Source organism: Balaenoptera borealis (assembly GCF_965194805.1).
Source record: "Balaenoptera borealis genome assembly, chromosome: 3".
Lineage (NCBI taxonomy): Eukaryota > Metazoa > Chordata > Mammalia > Artiodactyla > Balaenopteridae > Balaenoptera > Balaenoptera borealis.
In genome coordinates this window covers 26,280,653-26,300,261 of record NC_138866.1, presented here as the reverse complement: position 1 = coordinate 26,300,261, position 19,609 = coordinate 26,280,653, and the positions used below count along the sequence as shown (strand labels likewise).

The 19,609-nt window shown below is 38.9% G+C and overlaps 1 protein-coding gene and 1 long non-coding RNA gene across 20 annotated transcripts in view; one reads left to right on the top strand and one right to left on the bottom strand.

Annotated features, from left to right (window-relative positions):
• The window catches only part of LOC309626636, a 1,318,538-nt gene that overhangs the window by 680,068 nt on the left and 618,861 nt on the right, over positions 1-19,609 (bottom strand). The window lies entirely within an intron of this gene.
• GPATCH2L (G-patch domain containing 2 like) overlaps positions 1-19,609 on the top strand; it is a 67,335-nt gene that overhangs the window by 1,666 nt on the left and 46,060 nt on the right. For 14 of the 19 annotated variants that reach the window (XR_014243321.1, XR_014243322.1, XR_014243323.1 and 11 more), the window contains 3 exons: positions 631-1,302; positions 13,584-13,648; positions 18,377-18,553. Coding sequence is in view for 14 of the 19 variants with exons in the window: in XM_082387557.1 (XP_082243683.1) it covers positions 641-1,302; positions 13,584-13,648; positions 18,377-18,553 (904 nt within the window). In the remaining 5 variants the exon portion in view is untranslated. Of the gene's footprint in view, positions 1-630; positions 1,303-13,583; positions 13,649-15,829; positions 15,916-17,968; positions 18,256-18,376; positions 18,554-19,609 lie in introns of those variants that run through there. The other 5 variants (XM_082387551.1, XM_082387547.1, XM_082387552.1 and 2 more) reach the window with 2 other exon arrangements.

The following is a 19,609-nucleotide window of genomic DNA, read 5'->3' as shown; positions in this document are numbered from 1 at the left end:
TAGTTGGGACCAGAATGGGTGTAAACTTGGTCTTTTTTTTCCATGCAGAGTACAAACCTGGGTCACTACAGATTCTTGGAACACTAAAACTGCAAGCAGCCTTCCTTAAAGTGTGCCACTAAGTTGTCTTTCTCTTCCTGCCACAAACATTCTTATTAGTGACCCCAGACCATAGAACGCTCTTTTCATCCATGGTTTTGAAGTTGAGTGTTTTTCTCCTCCTGTTTGGACAGATGAGATATTCTCTAATCTTTTTAGATCTGATCATCAGGTAATTTAGTTTAGCAAGTTTAATTGGGGGAAAAGGGGAATGACTGATTTATTCCCCTGAGTTTGCTTGATTTTACTAATAACCCAGTTGTCATCTGGTGAGTATTTTGAGTTTTTGTGCTTTAAGAACATGCTGACTTCAGGCATTTAACAAGGGCCAGATACCTATTTTTAATGGCTTAAGGGAGTATGGATGGTAGGAGTAGAGTCTAAGGGTAGCCAGGTGAAAGGTGACTTTATTTTCTGTAGATAGGGTGGACTCTGCAGTGCCATGATCTGTTTTAAAAATTATTCGAAAAGAACAGATCCTATTCAGTCTTTCTTCTTCCTTTTTCTTTTTTTTGAACCTCCTTTTGGCAGATGTGGCCTCATGGATGAGCTGGTACATGACTTAGCCTCAGCCTTGGAGCAGACATCTGAGCAGAATAAGCTTGGTGAGCTGTGGGAGGAGATGGCGCTGAGCCCTCGGCAGCAGAGGCGGCAGCTTCGCAAACGGAGAGGCCGGAAGCGCCGTTCAGACTTCACTCACCTGGCAGAGCATACCTGCTGCTACAGTGAGGCCTCTGAGTCAAGTCTGGATGAGGCCATCAAGGACTGTCGAGAAATGGCCCCAGTCACCAATTTTAGTGACTCTGATGACACTATGGTAGCCAAACGGCACCCAGCTCTTAACGCCATTGTTAAGAGTAAGCAACATTCTTGGCATGAATCGGACTCCTTTACTGAAAATGCGCCTTGTCGACCGCTCAGGCGCCGGCGGAAGGTGAAGCGCGTAACATCAGAGGTGGCTGCCAGCCTTCAGCAGAAGCTCAAGGTGTCAGATTGGAGCTATGAGAGAGGCTGCAGGTTCAAGTCTGCGAAGAAGCAGCGTCTGTCCCGCTGGAAGGAGAATACTCCCTGGACCTCATCAGGTCACGGGTTGTGTGAAGCAGCAGAAAATAGGACTTTCCTAAGCAAAACGGGAAGGAAAGAAAGGATGGAGTGTGAAGCAGATGAACAAAAACAGGGCTCTGATGAGAATATGTCAGAATGGTGAGATCTCCCTTACTAAGTCATAGATTTTCCTGGTTAACTTTACCTAAAGCACAAATCCACAGTCTTGATGAGTTCAACTTTCTTTCAAACCAGCCTCTGTAATACTGACTTTGTAGCTCTGCTTTAACCAGTCAGGTTGTGTTTAGCTTCTTAAAGTACCCTCATGATCCTGTTTCCCTACATCAAGAAGACTATATTTTATAGAAACACATTTGTTTCTAAAAATCATTTAAAACGTGTCCCTCTTATTTTAAAAAACATTTTGCTGCTCTTTGTGCCACGTAGTTCATACACAGATACTGTTCTTTAGAACCAGGGCCTCAGTAGAGGCTGGTGTGTATATGTATGTGTGAGAGGGAGAAAACATGGGTGCCAGGCATATGGAGTTTGTAAATGTTCTTGGTAAGCTGCCTTTACCCATTAAGAGTCATGGCTTTAGATATTTCTGGACTATAATTCTCTTCTCTGCTACTTACAGTTTGACTGTATTGAGTTTAACATTCAAGTTGTCTGAACACATGGTAGGCTTTGAAAATAACAGGGCTAAATCCCATCAGTCTTACACCAAATGTCATCGAGCCAGAAAAATCTGTCTCTAATGGGTGCATGTTTAAAACGTCAGTATAGTTTTTGGTGACTTTTAATTTTTTACATCTCAAATAGATAGTCCTAGGGACACTGATACTCCCCAGCTTGATACTTTAATATTATTATTAATATTAATGTGTGATATCTGTTTCTCAGTGTGGATGCTGTTGGTGTTTTGGATGGGGCAGTTCTTTGTGGTGAGGGATGTCCCATGCCTTGTAGGGTAGTTGCCACCCCTACGTTGTTCCCATCACCCTTCACAGTATCAAAACAAATGCCTCCATGGGTGCTCCCTAAGTGGGTTGAGTAGTCCCAATCGAGGACCAGTGTATTCTATTATTGTTAATATTAGTTAGCATTTATTAAGCGCTAACTGTGTGCCAGGCACTGTACTATTGTGCAGAACATATATTCTTCTTTAATGTTCATAACTCCCCTGTCTGGTAGGTACCACTATTTGTATTTTATAGACGAGGAAATAGAGGTTATGAGTGTGGAGATAATTTGCCCAGGGTCACCTAGTAGCAAAACTGGGAATCAAACCTGATTCCAAAGCTCATAGTTAACCACCATGTTTTGCTATGCTTTGAGCTTGCCTTTGCCATGGCACGTTTTCTGTCTCATCTGAACTTTTACAACTGTAGAACAGATGACCTTTCTTAGGACTTGGCTTCTTCTGACGTTTGTGTGAAAAACAAAGGCATAAATCTTAGGAACTTGGAGGTGAGGTTTTGTCAGTAACAGGAAAAGCTGTTCAGGTCTGTATGCCTGTACCTTTCATGGGTGGTTTTAATCCAGTTTTAAAAATTTTTCTTAACTAACTTTATATTTGTCAGGCTGTGCAACTAGGTAGGCTTATAATTTGGCTTTCCTGATTTTCCTCTAATGTATATTCTAAGGCCTATTTACCCAATTTATATGTATAATTTTGGATTATAAAGCTTTTTCCCTTATCATGCTATTTTTAATCAAACAAGAAATGCCTAGTTAACTTGTATCCTTCACAATGTTGAAACCCTCAGTTGAGGTGTTCAAGTTTGTTTCAATGTCAAGCTTACATACTGAATAGTAATCATCGTACTGTTAAGAATGTTTTGGGATGATATTTTTGGATGTATGTATTTCTTCCCCAGAATTTCTTGCTAAACTATGACTTAATTGTGTGTGTGAGCGACTGTTAACTCTGTCTTCTCTAAGATTACAGCCCAAGTGTGGTTCCAAATGCAGAGCCTGTAACCTTGCAGTGAGGCACTTCAGTCTTTCTAGGTCCTTCTTACCCCAGATACATCTGTTGCACATTATAGTCAGGTTGTGATAATATACATCTAGAGCTTGGATAAATTGAGGTAGGCAGCAATTTACTCTTTCAAAAATCTGCTTGGATGTGCCAGTTTGTTTGCATACAGATCAAAGTGTAGAACTTTATATCAGAGGTATTGAGGGTTGTCAGAGTATATGATCCAACTTGTGAAATTATTAAGATGAAGTTGATCATTAAGCTTTACTTTAGCCCAGTCAATAGATAGAGTTCTTTTAAAAAGCATATGTTAGGTGTTTTAGGTTTGAAAATCTGTATCTCAGAGAGCTTTATTTCTACTTTCCTTAAATTTATTCTGCTAACTAAACATAGAGTAATTTTAAGCTTAACTGATAATTCTTTTTGCTTTTCTGTTTCTGTTCTTCCTTCCATTCTATACCAATCAATCCCTCAGACGTTCTGAGGAACTGAAAGTGGTTATGATGTAATAGTTTTTTAAAGCCTTCAAAAAGCTCAGTTATTATTTTAATATTTTTCTTTGCATGTGTGTTCCATTCTAAAATGGATCAACTCTTTTAAAGGATTACTTTCTACTGATCTTTATTCAAATTGTCTATATAGCAGCTATTAATTAGGTGAGTTATAGCCTAATTTTGCTTTATTCTTCACTAATACATCATTCATTTGTTCCCCTTGAATATAATTTAGCTTCTTTTCTTTCATAAGTGAATTGGTTTGGTGATGGCCTGAAGTTACAGTTAGGAGCCTTCCTAAGGTGATGTATTAGAAGTCGATCTCACAGGAAAGAAAATATTCCCTTCTGTTGGAAGCCAAGTGACAGAGATAGAGTGCTAAACCTTCCCCCTCCTTCTCTAGCCCAAGCTGACCTTCTGCGCCCCTTGGTGCCTCTTGTTTTCTTATTTTTATAGAAAATCAATATCCTTTCTGACACAAACAATAGCTCAGAAGCAAGAATAAATGGTAGAAAGCTGAGATCTCTGTCCATCACCTCTCACTTTAACTCCCCCAAACTCTTTAATTATGAGGGTGCTTTGCTCCAGGTGTTTGCGACAGTAAAATTGCTCAATGAGGACCATTTTAACCAAAGATTGGGTGATCAATAACACTTTATAGCAGTAGCTTGTTGGATCAATAGCATTCATTATTTCATGGTTAAGGTAAGTAGCCTCCTTTGCAAGTGGAGGTCATTAATCAGGGGTTACTGGAGCTGTGGAAAAGACTCTGTGTGGTAGGTTGAGGATGTTCTGTTTTCTATTCTGTAAATAGGGATGCTGACCAAGAGGATATTTACCATTGTTGAAGATTGTACCGTTGCATTTGAGAGTATTGAGTCGCTAGCATAGAGTGCTTCTATAGATTTATTCAAAGCTCTGCTACTATATCCTTAGGAACAACTGAAAAAAAAACAACTTGAGAGATAGATTTGATACTATTGTATTTGAAGATCTGTCTCTTGAAAGAAATGTTAGGATTATTCTGTGACTCCAGAGGAAGGAACTAGGACTCATAGGTAGAAAGTACAGAGTGTGAAGTGTTGCCTCAGTATAAAATACAACATTCTGAAAATTAGGACTCTATAAAAATGAAGTGAGTTGTTTTACCAGGTGATGAGTTCTACGTCACTGGAGGGATTCAAGCCTGGGCTTGGTGACCACTTACTGAGTTGTTGTAGAGTTGGAGAGGTTGAACTGAATGACCTCTCAGGTCCCTTGCAACACTGAGATTCTGTAATTCTTTTCAGTCACAACCTCCTTCCCATCATTGTAATTTCATATTTTAAAAAGCGTCTGATAAGCAGCCTCAACTGCCCCTAAAATATTTATGAAGACATAAAACATTGCAAACTCACATCACCAGAGATCAGGACTTACTGCTGGCTTACTGCCAAGATTTTCTCAAACTCCAAGGCTGATAGAACTGCGCTGGAGAGTGCAGTTGGAAGCCCACAGCAGTGCTGAACCTGCCCTGAAGGTCGGTAGTGAGGCCCTGCATTCTTTCTCTATAGTCTGCCCTTGGTTCAGAAAGGCAGGGTCCGGTTCAGTCAGAAAGTTGGGCAGCTACAGTTTGAGCCAGAGTGTTGTTCCACCCTTTACTTGCAATCAGTATCTTTCAGTTTCTCTTTGGAGGCTGTAACTCCCAGAATATACTTGGATAGGGAATCGTAGTGTTATCTGTGTGTGTATTTGTTCTGAGGGACAGGAGGCAGTCATAGCATATTGAGTTCTGGGAAATACAGTCTCCAAGAGTAGTTTACTGTTGGCATGGACAGAGAAGGAAAAAACACTCTTAGTAGTAGTGCATTCTGGAAACTGGAGTGTTTTATATACCTTCATTTATTGTAGACTCCTGGAATGGGCCCAGAATCAGGCAGTGAGGGTCAGAAGAAGATCCTGTCTCAGTCCCACATCGCTACATGAGATAAAAGCCTACCAGTGACACTGGGGATTAGGCTAGGGCCTCTGCACATCCTCTTGGCCAGTTGTAGATGTGACAAGAGCATGTTACCTGTATCCAAGAAGTAGAGGATGGAACCAGGGGTAATTTACATACCCTTTCTGTTGGCAAATACCAAATTCTAGATAAACCGGTTCTCAACAAGAGGCTTTTGGACAAGTTATGCAGAATAAGGGAAAGGGAACATCATCCTGAATGTTCAGTGGAAGAACACATCTTTGAAAATGACTGCCAGTGGAAACCAGAAGAACATTTTAGAAAATCTTCATTAGGATGCAAGGAGATATAATCACTTTGAAACAGGAGCAGTAAGTCATAAGGACAGAAAGATAGCTATTTGAAAGCCCAGTAGTATGGGAGGAAAAAGTGTAGGGAAATTTGAAATGTAATTGTAATGTTAAAATGAAGGACAATTCTTTCTGCAGAAAATTGAGTTGATGATGTGGAAAACTTTTGAAGCCCTCCCAAAATGCACAGAGAGGAGATAAAAATGAGAGAGAAGGTGATAGATCTGGAGGACAGGGATAGAGGCCCAGTCTGCAAGTACGTAAATACTCCCAAGGAAGAAACCAAAGCATAGGGATAGAAGAGTGATTTTAAAAATATAACTGAGGGGAAAACATGTTCCTGTGTTGAAAAAATTAAGCATACAGATTAAAAGGGAAAACTAATGAAAAGAGACCTCTACCTAGACATATCCTGGCAATATTTTTGCATTCTTCATTGGTGGTGGGAGGGGAGCAGTTATAAAGAAAAATCTTTAAAGGGATGAAAATAAGGTTGACGTTGATCCCTACGGTACTAAATGTGAGGGGCTATCGACTTGCCTGTAGAATTTTGAGGGCCAAAGTCTCCCACCTTCCCACCGTGAATTTTATACATAGCTAAGATAGATTTCATATGGAAAGGCACTAGAAAGACATTTTCAGATATTCAAGTCTCAAAATATATGCTCTTTAAAAATTTACTCTGAAAAGATATTTCATCTAACTGAGGATGAAACTGTTAGTTCTAAGAAAAGGTAAGTCTTAAAAGGATGGGTGGACTTCTCTAAGGCACAGCCCACGGCTCAGTAGCAGAGTCCTGACAAAAATCATTATCTCTGCAAAGTATACCTGATTGCAGTGGCCACGCTAATGAACCTGTGAAACTAGAGAGGTTGCTGCCTTCTTTTGCGGTGCCATCTGAATGAAACTGAAAAACAAACTCCTTCGTTATACATTCTCATAACTTACTATGAGAGTAATTTTGCGGTTGGTGTGAGATATTTCTCTGAAAAACCTGTCCCTCAGTCCTGTTTACTTTCAGAATCAGAAATCTGATTACATATAGTTACAAGTGTAGCACCTCAATCCAGAAAAAAGAAGGAAAAAGAATTGAGTGGAAATGTTTTGGGTGATAGGTCTAGGAGTGACCTTTCCATTTTTTGTAAATTCTAGGACAATTAAAAATTTTTGTTAAGTGTATTATTATTTAATAAAAAAATTAAAATGAAAACCGCTTAGTTTTTAGCATGATGAAGTAAGACATTAACTCTATCCTGCTTGTTTCTTTTAAAATTAGATGTAAAAGACACCTCTTATTTAATAATCTTAAAGGGGTGAGAAACCCAGGTGGTAAAGTTACTGGTACCAACTTTTGAATATAGATGATAAACTAATTCTGTACCTCCTTACTGTAATTGTGACAAGTATAAACTACTTTGATTCAGTTCTAAGTTTACAGTCTTCTGTGGTTAGGAATATGAAGGAATTAGCAAGCTCTCGGGTCAGAGGACAAGCTGTGTTTTCCCCCTCTCAGCTGTGGGAATTCAGAGATTTAACTTATAGAAGTTAGAAACTTCTCGTTAGGGCTAGAAAGGAGGGAATTATTTTCAAAAAAGAATTCATAAAGATGCTATATTATCTGTTGCTGCAGAAAAAGTTGCCCTAAAACTTAGTAGCTTTATAAAACATTTATAGCCTTACAGTCTGAAGTCAGGAATCTGGGAACGGTTTATCTATGTGATTCTGGTTCAGAGTCTCTCATACTTTTGCAATCAAACTGTTGGTTGGGGCTGCAGTTGTCTCAAGGCTTGGGTGGGGCTGAGGAGTCCACTTCCAAGCTCACTCACAGGGCTGTTGGCAGATCGTATTTTCTTATTGGCTGCAGGCTCGAGAGAGTCTCAGTTCCTTTCCACGTGGGCCCCTCTACAGGGCTGTTAGCATTCTTAAGATATGGTAGTTAGCTTCCCCTAGAGAAAATTGTCTGAGAGAGAGAGGGAGAGAGCCAGCCCTCACTCAAGTACCCAAGATAGAACCCGAGTCTTTTATAACCTAGTCTCAGAAGTGACATACTGTTAGTTACATCTGCCTGTGCTACTGGTTACACAGCCCAACCAGGGTGTGAAATACCAGGAGGCTGGCATCACTGGGAGTCATCTGGGAGTCTGGTTACCACAGGTGGCCACTGGTCTTCTGAAAATTTTTCCTAACTTAGTGTGAAGCTAAATTCAGGAATAGTATTCTCAAACTAATTATTTCCTCAGAACATACTGAGAGAATGTTTTTACTGTGATTTCAAAGGAAGGGCATTCAGGAACTATAAAGGCAAGCAAGGTATAGATCCCTGAGAATGTATTTTGTTGTATTTTAAGTAAGTATACTGAAGATGAATGTTTATTTTTTAAATTTAAGATATGGCATTAAGGGAGAGAGCTTCTTTCTGAAGTGAGTTTGTAATTCGTTTTCTTGATGTTCAGCACATAGGATGCATTTTTAGCTGATGAGCTCTTGAAGGCTGGCCCTATCCAGCAGAAGTACACAGGCTCCTCTCCTCCTCTGAAGTGGTTTCCCTTAACCATGATGTCCCACCCCCTTCATCCCTCCACTTTGTTCATCACTCTAGATGAGGGTTCTCACCTTTTGGGCCAGATAATTCTCTGTTGTGAGGGCTATTCTGCGCATTGTAGGATGTTTAGCAGCAACCCTGTCCTCGACTCGCAAGATGCCAATAGAATACCAGTTTCCTCTTCCCCTCTCCAAGTCCTGACAAACAAAAATTTTTCCAGATATTGCCAAATGACCCCTAGGGCTGGGGTGGGGCAGGAAGGTAGGAGAAGGGGGACAAAATTGCCTCCAGTTGAGAACCACTGCTCTAGATGTTTTTGGTACTGAGATTGGGTTTTTACCTCATTGACTCTGCTTTTACCAACAAGCATGAGTTTCAAATTAGAGAACTCAGTAAGACCAAAACATTGATCTCTTCTATAGAATAAAAATACTGTGATTTAAAAATGGAGAGTTTTTGCTAATTTGAAAACAGTACCCTTTAATTGCTCTGAAAAGGGCAGGCAATTCGTTTTCAGAACTTGTAAAGAAGAGCAGTTCAGACGAAAACATTTAAAAATTTATATCAAAGTTTACAATGTTTAGCTAACTCTTTGCCCTGGAATTAATTATTTAAATGGACAAGAGGTATCAATTATGTTTTATTAGGCTTGATTCCTAAGATAATCTACCTCTCTGAAAATCGATACCCAGTCATCTGGTCTACCCAGAGTGCCCTGAATTACAAAGATGCTCAGGTGAGGTTAGATGGATGCATGTGTGACAAAACAAGAAAAAAGCAAAATGTTAATTGCAGTATCTGGGTGATGGAGTGTGAGTGGTAACTTTCAACTTTTTTGTGTGCTTGAAAGTCTTCATAGTAACAAAATATTGGGAGAGGAGAGCTGCTGGAACTGCTGGTTAGGTTGACTTTCTTTACATTTATGTTATTTCAGTTGGATGTGGTTCAGTTGCTTCTAACAATATTATAATAATTAGATAATACAATTAATTGGTAGTCCAAAATCTAGGCTTTAATTTTGTTTGTCTTTTTTTAAATGGTGGCTATGCTTCTGAATTGTGGAAACATTTTTTTAGTGAAAACCATTATAGAGAAGTACGATGTATTATTACTATTTTTACTCACATATGAATATTTTTGAGACGTTTTCTGGCTTCTAAAATGGGGTGACTTTCTCAGTATTATAAGGTTAAATTCTAGGCTTGCCCCACCCCTTATTTGGAGAATTTTCTTCATTGGAAAGCATTCTTTCTATGTTTTCACACTCTTCTCCCATAGTCTAAGTTTTTTATAAAATGCATGCATTTAAATTGTGGTTGACATGCTTCTTTGTTAGTTTTAGTGCTGGTTATAGCAGGGTCTGGTATAAACTTAATAAATGCTTACTAAGTGAATGAGTGAAAATATAGGGGAAATAGTGGGGGAAATCCTTCCTCCTCCTTTTCCTGTTAGAGACTTTTTATTGCCCCAATTAAGAATTGAGTATTTTTGAATGACATATAAATTATTTGTAGGGTTAATACATTGCTACTCAAAAATATTTTAGAAATATTCTATGAAGACTTTTATATGCAAACTATTTATAGATTAGAATCATGTGAGAACAGGGAGTATAGAACAGCTCCCAAGGCAAAGACAGGAGGCATTGATGTCTCTAGGAGTTGCTGTCATTTTAGGAAAAGACAGGATTTCATTACCTACTATCTTTGTGGGCTTTGTCTTGTTACTTTTTCTGAAGATTAATAAAGGCTGAGTTTCCGTCTTCCTGACTAAGTTTCAGAGGACCATAGTGGAATGGACACTAAGGATAGGATCACATTTCTTTTTCCTTATAAAAATGAGGAACAGAGCTTTTTTCCTTGCCTAATAAAACTGCTCATAGCAAAAAAGTTATAAACAAATTTGAAGGTTTTGGAATAGGAAAAATGTGTAGTAGCCTGACATCTTTTAACTTTTTGACCTTGTGATCTTACAAGGGTACTAAAAGAAAATTGTTTTTATTGAAAGATAGGAGCTTATTTTTAACAGAATATTAAACATTATGTTTAATTAGCTATATTAACATTTTATAGTTGACTAAATCACTATTAAAATCCTATGAATCTAATTTTTTTAAAAAAAATCATAATCTCTGAGTCAGAAGTGAATGAAAGCCACAGGGCTGGATAGCTTTGGCCTGTAAATTGTAAGGGGAAATATTTACTTCTACTTCATAGCTAGCACTACATTTTTGCATGCTGTATCATGGTGTTTATGTGCAAATATGCCATGAAGTTCCCATTTTCTTCCTCAGAAAATTATGCTAACAGTTTCTTACATAAAATTAGATTTCCACAATGCAAGTTCTTCTGAGGGAATAAGATGTTATCAGATGAAATACTCATTTCCAGATATTGATGGAATGATGATACTTTTATGTAATAAGTGTTCTTTAAGGCATAAATTATTTTCTCAGTGAAGAAAATATGTATCTGCCTTGAACACAGTCTTAAAATCCTGGTGATATTTCTGTGACATCATTGCCATTACTCTAATTAACTGTTTATAGAAAACTTACAAGTTTAGTCCAATCTCTTTAAAGAACAGTGAGTCTCTTTAAATACTGTTGACAGAAATAGAAAATGTACAGGGACAGGAAGGTTTTAGGTTACCAACACCTTTCTTGATCCAGCAGATTTCTTTGCGCTTACCCCCTTTATTTAGAATATGAGGAGAGAATGGAATCCATGCAAAAAAGGATCAGAGAAGCACTGTATCTTGTAGTGCTTACAGGTGGCTGGAAATGAATGAGGAGAAGAATTCATAGACTTCGTAATAAAACAATGGTTTTAATTTCTTACTTGGAAATATTCAAATAGAGGAAATATTCAAATAAATATTCAATAGATATTGCAGAGTAGACCTTGTAATACACTTAGAGCAGAGATCAGCAAATTTCCTCTGTAAAAAGCCAGATAGTAAATATTTTGGGGCTTTGTGGGTGATTCGTTCTCTGTTGCAACTCCTCAACTCTGCAGTTGTAGTGTGAAAGAAGCCAGAATCGATAGGTCAATGAATAAGCCTGGCTGTATTCCAGTAAATCTTTATTTATGGTCACTGAAATTTGAATTTCGTGTCATGTCCATATGTCACAAAGTATTCTTCTTTTGATCACCCCCCCACCCCCCCTCGTGATTTAAAACTATAAAAGCTATTCTTAGCTCACAGGCTATATAAAAATGGTTGACAGGCGGCTGTTTGCTGACCCCTACATCTCAGTTACTGATATGCTAACCAAGAAAGCATGTAACACAGTGGTGGAGTAGAATGTCTGTCTTATGGCCTGATGTGCTTTTTAAGCCCTCCTTAATATCAAGAGGAACTAAAAAATATAAAATATGCTTTACCTTCGAGGCAAGATGAGAGAAATTGATATAAGAGAATGTGTATTAAGACTCAGTGGAGTTAGAGTTAGACCACTAATATTCTTAGGAATTTGCTAAAAACATAAAAACAACACCATAAAGTTCAGCAGGCACAGTTCCTTGGACTCAGAAGTAGGAAGAATACAGTACCCAGTGAGGATGTCTTCCGGATTTAACTGCAGAGCTCTTTGAAGACTCTAAATCCATCAGAATCCAGCGGTATAGTTTTGTGAGACATTTCTTATAATGACATCTGAGAATGTTCCCACTTATAAGTATAGAGGAAAATAAAATGAAAGAACCTTTAAAGAAATCAGGTATGTTTTATTGGCTCTTGCTGAAACAAATTTCTTGGATCTGTTACCCAGAGACAAGCTTAAGTGAGGAAACATTGCTACTTAATTTAACCAGCATTTTTAGGATTTAGTATTGGCAAGATATTTGGAAATGTTGCAAAATACAAAATATTTTCAGATATTTGATCCAGAAATGTAGACTGGGATTTTGCCAAGACTATTCTTTATGCAGCATGGTGAGAATGCTTCTTCCGTCTTCTAGAGCACGTGAACAAAATTGACTAGCTTAGAAGGAAACATCCCAATCAAGGAAATCGCTGATATTGTGAAGAATAGAGAAATTTTTCTTGAACCAGATAAATCAAATTTGATGATTAGGTGGGAGAAATGCAGCATCAGAAGAGGCAGAATCAATTGTTGGAAGTAGCTCAAAATGAAGCTGACTTGGACAGAATTCTATGGGGCAAAAGTTTTATTTCCGTTTATTTTTTTCCATGCATATAAACAAGATGGGTTGATGGATAGATGGAGAGACGTGTGATAAAGGAAATAGAGCACTATGCTAATTGCGGAATTTACGTGGGAGGTATATGATGGTTTACTCTACAATTTTTTTTTAATATTTATTTATTTATTTGGCTGTGCTGCGTCTTAGTTGTGGCACGTGGGATCTTTGTTGCCGAGTGCGCGATCTTTAGTTGCGGCATGTGGGATCTAGTTCCCTGACCAGGGATCGAACCCGGGCCCCCTGCATTGGGAGCCAGAGTCTTAACTACTGGACCACCAGGGAAGTCCCTAAAAGTTTTATTTCAATGACTTCAAATGGAGTTTGTTTTTATATTTTTATTTTTAACCTCCTTTTTTGAAAATGAATTTTGCTGTATCCACTTGCTATGAAGAGAGACATTAATTTTAGAAAATACAGCTTTTGTCATACTGATTTTCTTTTTTTTTTCTGTTCGTGGATTTTTGTTTGCTGCTTTATAAATGGGAAAACTTGAAACATGCTGGATGTCTTAAAGTTGCATGGCTTCATTTCAAACCGATAGTAGACAATATTTAAAAATAAAATTGGTTGGTAAATTTGTGTTGTTTGATATACCAAAGCAGGTTGAGATTACTTCTGTGAGCCTTAATAAATAACTTTCTAATGCTAAACTAATAAAGTGACTCAAGATCTTTTAAAAGTACTTTAAAATGTAAGTAAAAGTTTTACAGTTCTCCTCTTCTTACATTTCTTTCGTTTTTGGGGAAAATAAACTTACCCCTGTGACTTAACTATGAAATTTACATTTCTGATTGGCTAATGAGCTAGAGTGAAATTAGGGAAACTTGGAATCTTTCGATTTGAAAACCAGAAGACGAATGGACAGTGCTTTGTTTTTGACTGGAGCTGATGCATTCTCTTGTGTTTTACTCTTTTTTCAGTGAAACCAGCAGTGTGTGTAGCAGCAGTGACACAGGGCTCTTTACCAACGATGAAGGACGGCAAGGTAATCTTGATTCCAGCTTTGGGACATTGGTTCAGTGTTTCTGGGAAGAGTCTAGTGGTTCTAGGAGTGCCTCACAGAGAATATGATGGTTGTCTATGAAAGTGGTTTTCAAACTTCAGGGCATAAAAGCCATGTGGGGGAACTGTTAAAACGGCAAGTTCCTGAGCTCCTGGAAATCAGATTGTCTAGAGTTGGCCCCTGGAATCTGCATTTTCCGCAAGCACCTGTGGTGATTTTTGTGCAGGTAGTTCAGACTTTGAGAATCATTCATCCAGGGGGGTTATAGTGTCAAAGATGGAACTTTGAGAAGTTGCTTTTTATTAAAACCAAAAAATAACCTTCTGTATTACTGGATGTTAAGACATTCTTATTTTCACATATGGAGGATTTATTTTTTTAACCTTATTTATAAGTGGCCATAGTGTTCTAGGTGAATATATTATAGAAATTCTTTCTGAAGTTTAGTAGAGAGCACTGTGAATAAGGCTGGTGTATGTTAATTATCAGTTTTTTATTTTTACTATTTAAACAGTAATTTGATCCTGTCCTGTACACTTGCTTAGTGACACAGTAAGTGTGTACTGATAAGAATTTCTTATAGCTCCTTTGGACTGTAGTTTTCTTAATCTAAATAAGGGGTTTGTAGATCTTCTGAAATCCAGTGATTTTTCTCCAAGGGTTAAGTGATTGAAGGACAGAGACACGGCTACATGTCTAGGTTGATCCAGATAGGCTCCTTAGTGACTGAAGGGATCCTGGGACAGTGAGACTTAGGTTCCAAGTCCTAGTTTTGGAGAGAGACCGTGGGGGAGGTGTCTCACCCATGCCTCAGAGTTGTGGGCATAGATGGAGTTCGTGAGCTTCCTACTATAATGGAGGCTGTTGTGAGTACATTTCTGTTCCTTTCTGATTCTGAGGGAGCTAGGTGTCATTAGAAGCTGTGTGTATATACTCCCCGGTGAGCTCTAGCTAGGGTCTTGATTCTCTTATCTCATACCAGGAAAGTCTGGTTGTCTTTCCATGAACGAACTGGAGCATACTTTCAGAATTACTTTTTCTTTGCTTTTACTACAGTATCCTAATGCATCTCTTAAAGGTTATGATGTGTATACAGAGGGGTAAGAAAGTGTGGATCTATTACAACCAATTAAGTTTTGGGCCTTTGGAAAGCCTTCCACTGATAAGGAATCCTTGGTATATTATGGAAGGTTGTAGAATGTTTTATAGCCCCAGCTTTCCTCTTTGTCTCTGCCTCAACTTCACACATTTTGGTGATATTTAGATACTTAGAGTTCTCAGCACAAAGCTATGTTACTTCCTGATTCTATGTCTTTGGTTATGTTGGTCTCTCTGCCTGAAATCTCATCTTCACCTTTCCTTGAATGGCTGGTCATCCTCCAAGACAGTTCTCATTTTGCTCCTCTGGGGCATATTTGTGGACTACATCTGTGAGTTTTGCTCTCAATTTCTTGTTGGGTTTGGCCAGTAGGAGGCAACAGCAGAAGTATGGAGGGAGGGAGGTGAAAGAGATTGGGTGTATTAGTCAAGTTTTTGTTATGCTAATACTGTTTAACAGCCCCCAGATTTCAGTGGTTTACTACATTTATTTCTTGCTATGGGGCTGGGGGTTGGCTGTGGGTCAGCTGATCTTGCCTGGGCTCAGCCTGTCTCCAGGCTTCAAGTTAGGTTTGTATCTACTCATTGTTTTCTTATTCTGGGACCTAGGCTAAAGGAGCAATGGCTCTGTGTGGCGTGGACTTCTTATGGCAGAGTACATAAATGCCAAGTGACCAAACCAGACCATGCATGAACATTTAAAACTTTTGCTTGAATCACATCTGCTAGTGTTTTACTACCTAAAGCAAATCAGATGACTAAGCCCCATGTCTGTGTCCATGGAATGAGGAAGTGTGCTCTGCCTCAAGGGGAAGGCTCTGTGGAATCCCAGGGCAAAGGAAAAGGGTGTGGATATATCATTCTATTATAGTGAGGTAGTGAAGAGTTGGAAACAGTAATGCAGTGTTGGATTAGAGCTGTCCCTGACTCCCTTTCTGTTGGACTGCTGGTTGGTAGGGGTTGTGTTCTTCTGCTGAAGGCTACCTCTCCTCTTTGGGCCCTTCTGCTATAACCACAGTTCTCTTTCTGTGCTCTGGTAACCATTCTTTCCCCTTGCTTCTTCAGGTCTAGGAATGGTAAAGACTCCCTGCTCTGCTGGCTCCGAATGCTTCAACATCCCTTTGGCTTCTCTTAGTACTGTCTATACCTATGTAAATAATCACTTCACTAAAGTCTCAAATACCCCATTCAAATGTACATGTTTCCTAAAGGGATTCTGACTGATACACTTAGTGTAGGCATCATCTCCTAGAACCCTCGACTCTTCTTTCCCTGTACTTACTGCTTTCTTATCACTTACCATATTACACTATTGTTTATAGATGCATGTCTTTTCCATTGAAGCTTTTCAAAGGCAGGAGTTTTTTTATTTGCTACCACAATAAGTAACAACATTGCCTGGCATATAGTAAGCTCTTAATAAATAATTATTGGGGAGCCCAGATAAGGGGAAAATCCTCCTTTTTCTCCCTCAAACAGAAGTGTACATAGAACCTCAAATTATAAAACAACTAAACTTATTTTGGTTAAAGCAAGGTCCTAGAGGAGCAGGAGGTCTGGAGCCTGATCCACTCAGCCTCTTCCTTATTCTCTGGCAGCACTCTTTTGAGGAGCTCCTGCATCAGGCATCCTAGTGAACCCAGGTTGAAGACTACTGGTCTAGATGAGATCTCAGAAGGTTCCTTCCAGTTCAGTGAGTCCCTTTCTGTATTATCAAAAATCTTGAGTGAATGCTTGAGAACCAAAAAAAAGAAAATTCCCGTATAGTCTGACATTTGTCATCAGAAAATATGATCTAGCTAAATAATACTATTTTAATAAATGGCCTGAGGAATGCTTATGAATAGGAAGGAATTAATATATTGACTTGCAGTGAAACTAATCATTGTTAATTCTGATGTCTATCTTTAATTCATCCTTGTACCTGGTTTGGTGAGATGCTTTTAGAGTAGTGGTTCTCAAAGTATGGTCTCCAGACCAGTTTAGCATCACTAGGGAACTTGTTAGAAATGAACATTTTTGGTCCTGTGTAGGCCAGGATCAGAAACTTTGGGGGTAGGGCCCAACAGTCTGTGTTCCAGCAACCCTTCCCAGTCCTTCTGATGCACACTAAAGGTTGAGAACCACTGTTTTAGAAAAACAGCCTGTTGATGGTGTGTTTTTATAAGGGAACACCTGGAGCAACTTCTTTAGTGGCTTCTTTCCCCTTTTAGAGATCTCTGCAGTGATTTAAGAGTTATCATTCTCCTGGGTGTTAGTGGTCCATGAAACTGATACTTCATGAGATTAGCATGGCCTGAGCAGCTTCCTTGAGATCCAGTACCCATTAGAAAATGAATGCAGTATGAACTCTTTAGATGTTCTAGTAATAATTTCCTTCATCCTTGCTGTTTTGAAAGGGGTGTGGGGTAGCGGACATAAAGTTACCCATCTTACTCTTTGTGGGCAGGAATAAGCTCTTTGGGAAATTGAGATGCTACCATTGTAGCCAGTAGAAAGAAGTTTGAACCAAGCGTCTGGGCTATATGGGTCTAGTCTTGACTTTGTCAATAATCAAAAGTATGGCCTTGGGCAAATAGTATAACTTCTTGACAAGCCTTGGGGGCTTATATTGTCTTTTTGGTTAGTTTTTTCCTGGTAGCTTGGATTGCTACTGTCAAGATGATTTTGTGTCCCATTAATGAGGCATCAAGGAACAAACAAGGTATGGATATACATTCCTTATTCACCTATTATGAGAAATACAAATATAGCAGGAAATTCTTCAGGAATAGCTGGTTTTGAATTGAGAAACATTTGTGGGCTTTGAACCTCCAAGTTCATTTTTACCACTTAGAATGGTACATGGGAGGCAGTTTATTTTTGTGCTAAAGGCTTTGGAGTTAGTCAGGCTTTGGGTTGAAACCATGGCTTCGTCATTTACTAACTTGACCTTGACTTCTCTGGGCTTTAGTTGCCTAATTGATAAGTTGGAGTTAATGTAAGGTTTGGAAGAGATAACAAATTTACAGATTTTTAGCATAGATTCTGGTAGGTGGTAAGGGCTTAGTAAATGGTAGCTTTATTAGTTTTTACTATCAAAAGCAGTCCAGTGTACCACAGTATGACATTTATGTGGAACTAGTTTGATGTCCCAGTTTTCATCAAAATATGGATCAAGAAGTATCAAAACAATTTTTTTGTATTTTGGCTTTGTTTAAAAAGTATAATCAGGGCTTCCCTGGTGGCGCAGTGGTTGAGAATCTGCCTGCCAATGCAGGGGACACAGGTTCGAGCCCTGGTCTGGGAAGATCCCACATGCCGCGGGGCACCTGGGCCCGTGAGCCACAACTGCTGAGCCTGCACGTCTGGAGCCTGTGCTCCACAACAAGAGAGACCACGACAGTGAGAGGCCCGCGCACCGCGATGAAGAGTGGCCCCCACTCGCCACAACTAGAGAAAGCCCTCGCACAGAAACGAAGACCCAACACAGCCAAAAATAAATAAATAAAAATAAATAAATTTTTAAAAAAATGTATAATCAAACCCATAGCACTGAGAAGTCATCTTCGTATTTGGTTTTTCATAGAGCATGTTAAAATTCCAGCTTATGATAGGATCTCTTTGCTTTAGGGGATGACGAGCAGAGTGATTGGTTCTATGAAGGAGAATGTGTCCCAGGATTCACTGTCCCTAATCTTCTGCCCAAGTGGGCTCCTGACCATTGCTCTGAAGTAGAGAGAATGGATTCTGGACTGGATAAACTTTCAGATTCCACATTCCTTTTACCTTCTCGGCCAGCTCAAAGAGGTGAGTTCTGAGGAGACCAAAATATACTTCACACTTATGTGATTCTGGGGAGAATCTTCCCATGGCAAGCATACTCATGCCTGTAAGCATGCATTACCTATCTGAATTTTAGAACTAGTCCAGAGATTTTTCTAGAAGATTCAAGGGTGAGTCTCAAAGCTTGGGGTTCTCTCCATTCTTACCTAAATCAATCCATGGAGACTCTTGGAATATATATTAGCAGGGCGTTCCTTCAGCTTGCTATTGCCATTTGTGCCAGATTTAAGAAGCCTAGCAGCGTGTCACTGCTGCTTATCCTGCTGTGAAACTGATGGGCTACTGAGTGCCCAGTGGAAGCCTGAAGTAGTGGATCTTGGAAGATAACAGATTTCAGTAACAACACTCACGTACAAGGTATAATGACATTTTAAAAATGGATGATTTAAAAATATTTTAAAAAATATTTTATATTAATAATTCTATTATTGTGGACTGTAACACAAATACATATCCTTTCCCTTTGCTTTCCATCAATTATGATGTAGCAAAGTGAAATGGAAAGAGCCTAGGACGGGGAAGGAAATGTGGTAATACTCTGTGGTAATACTGTCTGGTACTGTCTCCCTAGCTCTGTGACTGTGGCAGAGTCACTTCATTTCCTAGGGACATCAGGGTCATCACTTAGGATATCGTGACAATGAACAAAACTGTTTCAGAGGTTTCCTTTAGCTCTATAAATTTATGATGTGAGGATTCCCAGTAGTCAATAATCAACCAGTTAGTCAGTTACCAAGTATATGTTGAGCATCTATTGGTGATCAGAATTACAATAGAGCTGTAAATTCCTATTCTGTAGCATTTCATTGTAATAAATTTGGGTGATTGAAAGTCCTTCTCAAAGCAGTTGGTTCTTGGTAATGATGCTTGGCTGAGGCACGTTGTTTGCTACCTTAAAACTTTCATAAACATTTCAGTGACCATTTCTAAAAGTTCTTTATGGACCACTTAAAGTACATACAAATTGAACAAGAATAGGAAGAAGAAACTTTAAATGGCCTATAATCCCACACCCAGAGT